Here is a 6,133-nt window from a genome sequence, read left to right on the forward strand (position 1 = left end):
GTGATCGAAGAATTTGATACATAAATAGACGGAAATAAATTTCGATTTTTTCAATTATATCCATTAAAAACGTACCATAAATATTTTCTCGAGAAATTGACGATACTGTATTAAATAATGTTTTACAAAATTTGGCAAAAAATATAAGAATATATTATGATTTTTTTTCATATTTATATAAACAACTTCAACGACTATTATATTGTAATAAATATTTATTTATAAATTTGTCAAAAATATCATGTTTGTATCGTCGAACGTCTTTTTTTTATGTTTTGTAATTTTTTTTTCAATTTTTTTATCATTAATAAAGTCGAACGTCTTTGCGCGTGGTCTGCACAGCGCAGACAAAAGAGGCCACACAGATCTGCGAACACTACCTTACTATTTATTTAGGTACACAAATAATCCCGAAAATAATAAAGAAAGAAAAAGACAAGAAATACATAATCCCGCTTTTATTGGGTAGGCGTTTCTTTCAACAAAATAAAAAGAGAGCATTATGTATGGATAAATTCAGGTACCACCCCTATACTTCTAAAACAATAAATAAACACCCTTTTATTACAGTATACTAGACAAAATGCATCTTATGAGATGTAAAGTGCATAATCTCCTTATAACCAAGTGAATGGAGCTAATTAAAATAAGTTAACGACCAAGATACCAAATTAAAATAAGTTAACGGCCATGAATATGGCACCATATTTCATGTTCAACCATTATTATTAAAAATAAATGAATACAAGAGATATATATTGAAAATATATAAAGATTGACTTTGTAATACAAACAGTGAAAAATTATTAATAATTTTCCGTTAATATGACGGAAATAAATGAAAAAAGAATTAAATCATATTAAAACCATATGATAAAGCAATATACTTCGGTTATTCCTTGTGCATTTGACGTGTATGTTGTTACAATAAGACAATACAAGATTAGTAGGTTAGAAAGACATCATTTGACATTAGATGATACAAAACTTTATAGATCATCAATATTGTTTATGTATGTATGTTTAACATATTTAGCTTAAGCAACAAAAAATCTTAATGAATCAATATTTAGCTTAAGCAACAAAAAATCTTAATGAACCAGACTAGTTCACTTGTATGTGAAATTTATTTAAAAAGATTATTTTGATAGTTGTAATTAAGTAGTTAGTTTGGTAGTACTTTAAGTCTATTTAATTGTAATACCATAGATATAATGATTTTTCTTATTATGTTCTTTTCAAGATGTTATATACAATGTCTAAAACAAGCAAATATATACAAGTGTAAAATTCTACTTAAATATTTATATATTTTAAGTTATAGTTAGTGTTATAAATGGTTAGCGAATTTTATTTTCATAAAACAAAACTGTTTTAAAAAGTTCAATCACTTTGATGTTCAATAAATTCTAAATTTATAACTTTTTTTAATAGTATTTTATAAACAAAACAAATAATGTGTTACATATTTATGATTTTATTTCTAAAACAATGACATTTTATAATAAAAACAAATAGTTTGGTATTCATTAATGACATTAATGACATTAACGGATTAAATTAATACATAAAAAGAAAGAGGGACCGTAATGTCATTTTATAAAATAAAGTGTCAAAAGTAACCATCTTTTCAAAATGTAGGCCCTATTTGAAACTTCTTTTCGATGTAATAATTTATTTCAGTTGAGGAAGAGGGGGAGAGAGAGAGAGCATAGGAAATGGCGAAGAGGCAAGAAGAAGCTCTTCTCTTCTGATTATCCCTTCAGAAATCACTACTTTTGATTCTCTTCTCACTCTATCACTTTCTTCGATTCTTAGATCTGAAAACCCCTCAAAACCTTCGATGATTAAGTAAAGCAACATCAGTGGTAAGTCTGTTCTCTTCTCTGGCGAAAAACTTGTGTTTTTTACTTGCTTAAACTCTCCGATCTTCGTTTTTCTGAAGACCCTTTTGGAATCTGTTTCTATCTGTATATGTCCGTACACGCACAAAAACACACAGTCCGTTGGTTTCAGATGAAAATTTATTGACCATTTATCACTTCTTGAAACACCCTTTTGGTATGTTTCTGTAACTTGTTCTTATTTATCTTCTTATTGATCGGTTGAGGAATGTTATTTTTGTGTTTTATTCGACGAGAAATGACATCGATGGAGCATGTTCATAGTTTCTAGAGCAAAAAAGGTACAACTTGGTGAGCATGTGGTCCAACACCTTCCCGAAGCACGATTTTTGGGGTTTTGGTTTTCCATTTCAAAATTATGATATTTATCTCCCTCATGGGTTTTTGGGGCTTCTTTTAAAGAACTGATTGTTCTTAATTGCTGAATAACGATTCAGCTTTTTATTTTGATTTTGACTCTGTATCAACTTTTTGAAATACCCATTGATGTATTTCATGCTTTCTTGATAACAAATAACAAAAATTAGGTATTCAAAACTCAAAACACTCCATTTTGCTTTGATTTTATGTAAATTGAAGAAAATAAGAAACATCAGAGTGAAATTCGCTACCAAATTAATCTTCTTTTATGGAAAACTTTGATTGGCTAGTTTGGTGATCAGTCATGCTATTCTAAAAACCTAAAGATTTTGTCTTCATTCTCTTTCAAGTGCATATTATCATCTACCAGTGGCCCCAACTTATTTTTTCCCATTTATGTACAAGGATTTAATCTATCTTCTTGTCTACATCTTCAATTATTCATACTATGTTTGTTATCACTCAGCAACTTCGCTTTTCCATTTAACCTTTTCCTCAATTCGTGTAATAGAGTTCTTTGACGTCTTATATCTTTCAAGAACTGATTCGTATTTATATGTGAAATTGTCCTATTAACATCAATAATCTTGGTGTATCTATACTCTATAGTTTACCCTTCAAAAAGATCGATTCTAAATCCTGTTTTTGTTTCTAATTTCTCTAGCAGGTGTAAAAATATGAGCCAATTGAGTATCGAAACTGGAGATTCTTTTGCTACTTTACTTGAACTTGCTGCGAATAATGACATCCAGGGGTTCACCCAATCAATTGAATCCGACCCATCTGGGATTGACGAGGTCGGATTATGGTATGGCCGACAAAAGGGGTCAAAACAAATGGTTCTTGAACACAGAACTCCATTAATGGTGGCAGCCATGTACGGAAGCATAGATGTTCTCAAGTTAATTCTTTCCCAATCAAAAGTCGATGTGAATCGATTGTGTGGAGTTGACAAGACAACCGCCCTTCACTGTGCTGCGTCAGGTGGATCAATAAATGCTGTCGACGTTATAAAACTGCTTTTATTAAGTGGGGCCGACCCGAATCTAATCGATGTAAACGGGCTTCGACCCGTGGATATGATCGTTGTCTCTCCAAAGCTCCCGGAGATGAAAAAAACCCTCGAAGAGCTTCTTGGATCCGACGTTGACCCGCCCATTTTAGACCCATTGTCGCCGGAAAACCACTCACCGGAAAACCACTCTCCGGTTTCAGAAACCGACCTTCTTTGCTCACCTAAAATTTCAACATTTGACTCCAAGAGAGAATACCCGGTTGACCCGTCATTACCCGATATCAAAAACAGCATTTATTCAACCGACGAATTCCGAATGTATTCCTTTAAAGTCCGACCATGCTCCCGGGCCTACTCCCATGATTGGACGGAATGCCCGTTTGTCCACCCTGGCGAAAACGCGCGGAGGCGGGACCCACGGAAGTACCATTACAGCTGTGTCCCGTGTCCGGATTTCCGGAAAGGGACATGTCGCCGTGGCGACATGTGCGAATACGCGCACGGCGTATTCGAATGTTGGTTACACCCGGCGCAATACCGGACCCGTCTGTGTAAAGATGGGACCGGCTGTAACCGCCGGGTGTGTTTCTTTGCTCACACACAAGACGAGCTTCGCCCGTTGTTTGTTTCAACGGGGTCCGCGGTCCCGTCTCCGCGATCTTCCTCATCCGCATTGGATTTTGCAGCAGCCATGAGTTTGATGCCGGGGGCACTTTCGTCTTTTACACCGCCTATGTCGCCGTCGGGAAACGGAATGTCGAATATGAACTGGCCACAACCGAATGTCCCGTCTTTGCATTTACCGGGTAGTAATCTTCAGTCGAGTAGATTAAGATCGTCTCTTAATGCGCGAGATATGTCTGATCAAGATTTGAATCTTCAGCTTCTGAATGAGTTATCCAGACAACAAAGAGCTGTTCATAATCAGACGATTTTAACTCCCACAAAGTTGGATGATATTTTTGCAGCTGAAAGCTTGTCTCCTCGGTTTTCAGATCAGTCGGTTTTCTCACCTAGGCATAATTCATCGGTTTTTAATCAGTTTCAGCAACAACAAAGCATGTTATCGCCAATTAATACAAATTTTTCACCAAAGAATACGTCTTTTGGGGTTCAAAATTCACCCGGGAGGATGTCGCCAAGAAGTGTTGACCCGATTTCACCAATGAGTTCTAGGGTTTCAATGTTGGCACGTGAGAATCAACAACAGTTTAGGAGTTTGAGTTCACGGGAACTTGGATCTAGATCTGGTTCTATTGTGGGTGGTGGTTCGGTTGACCTGTGGTCAAAATGGGGTTCGTCTGAAAAACCCGATTGGGGGGTTAATGAGAATGAATTTGGTAAGCTTCGAAGATCATCGTCTTTTGAAAATGGTGGGAATAATGGGGAGGAGCCTGATCTGTCGTGGGTTCAATCACTTGTGAAGGAAACGCCTCAAGAGATGAAGGAAAAACTGGCGGCGGCTTATGGCGGCTCAGGTGGTGGTGGTGGTGGTGGGGGTGGTAGTAGCAGCGGTGGTGGTGGGAATTCGAATGCGCAGATTGAGCAAATGGATCAATCTGCATTGAGTGCGTGGATTGAGCAAATGCAGCTCGATCAACTTGTGGCTCAACAGAATTGAAATCTTTATAAGTAGGTAAATAACATGGTTTCGATCCGATTTCCGGTTTTGATTTTTGGGCTTGAAAGTTGGCGACAAAGGAGGAGCAGAAAAACAAACGAGTTTTTTTCTCCTAAGAAACTTGATTATTTTTTTTTAATTAATACAAGCAGAAGAAAAAAATTTAGAAACTTTAGAACAAGAAATCTGGGTGTGCTTTGAAAATGGTAGCCCAGTTTAGGAAATTTTCTAAGAAAACTACCAAATCTTAATTCTGATATATTTTATTATTAACAGTAAAATTTTCCTCCTTTTCCTTTCTTCTTGAGAAACTCAAGGTGTTGATGTAATCATGTGTGGTGGGTGTTGTAGATCTCAAGTGTTTTGGTCTTTTTCACCCTCTTTTGTTGGGTGAATTAGAGATTTGAAAGGAGGAGGTGAGGATTATGATAACTGATGTAGCAATCAATGATTTCAATTAATATTATTATATCCCTTTTCATTGTTATTGTCGAATTTTGCACATAGTTTCATTTTCTTGTCTGATTTGGATCTATTGATGCTTTGGTTGTGGTTTTTGATGTTGAGGAATAAGAATAAAAATGTACAGGATTCCATTAGGACTTTATAAAATGTGAAACACATAAAGATTATCTTTGGTTTTTTTATGTTCGTGGGTATATTATTTGTGAATTGTTTAGATTGGGAATGGGATTATGGTGTTGAGACTTGAGTGGGTTATTGACTCAAGACAAGAGAACATGTGATGATGGATTTAGAGATCTGGAAAGTTGGATTTGGGATGGTGAGTTGTGGGATTATGTGGATGGGGAAACTGCCATTTGTTCTGATTCTATTCTATGACACAAAGCTCTCTTATCTTTTTATTCTTTAAAATATATTAGTAAATGTATGTGGATATGAGCATGAGATGCTTAGTAGTTGAACCACCTTTTTTTATTGCCTAGGAATAATGAATCTTGATGCTTTACAAGAGATTAGATGAGGTGAGTATTCTTTAATCTTTAAGATCGTCTTTTCTTTGAAATGACAATATAGAATATAATTATTTTGCTATTTTATAGTAATTTGTTATAGTATTATAATCTTTTAATAGAATAGTGTAGAAGCTTGTAAGTATTGTATAACACTTTTTTTACTTGCTCGAGACAAGGATGGTCTATTCATTATGTGCATATGATAATATGTATGGCTTAGATGGAAGTCAAAATAGATTGGTTTACGTTTCATGGT

General features: G+C 35.1%; 1 protein-coding gene across 2 annotated transcripts; it reads left to right on the plus strand.

Moving 5' to 3' along the window:
* The first annotated feature begins 1,693 nt into the window (after positions 1 to 1,693).
* Positions 1,694 to 5,387, plus strand: OXS2 (CCCH-type zinc finger protein with ARM repeat domain-containing protein). 2 transcript variants are annotated; one of them, XM_079048261.1, is made up of 2 exons: positions 1,694 to 1,868; positions 2,929 to 5,387. In XM_079048261.1, the coding sequence occupies exon 2, from the start codon at positions 2,942 to 2,944 to the stop codon at positions 4,898 to 4,900; it is 1,959 nt and encodes a 652-aa protein (XP_078904387.1). In that variant the 5' UTR covers positions 1,694 to 1,868; positions 2,929 to 2,941; the 3' UTR covers positions 4,901 to 5,387. The 2 variants fall into 2 exon arrangements, with proteins under 2 accessions (XP_078904387.1, XP_078904386.1); XM_079048260.1 differs by having other exon boundaries at positions 2,932 to 5,387.
* Positions 5,388 to 6,133: the final 746 nt, after the last annotated feature.

Source organism: Lactuca virosa, chromosome 5, assembly GCF_052849685.1.
Source record: "Lactuca virosa cultivar CGN04683 chromosome 5, Lactuca_virosa_CGN04683_v6, whole genome shotgun sequence".
In the NCBI taxonomy this organism is placed as follows: domain Eukaryota; kingdom Viridiplantae; phylum Streptophyta; class Magnoliopsida; order Asterales; family Asteraceae; genus Lactuca; species Lactuca virosa.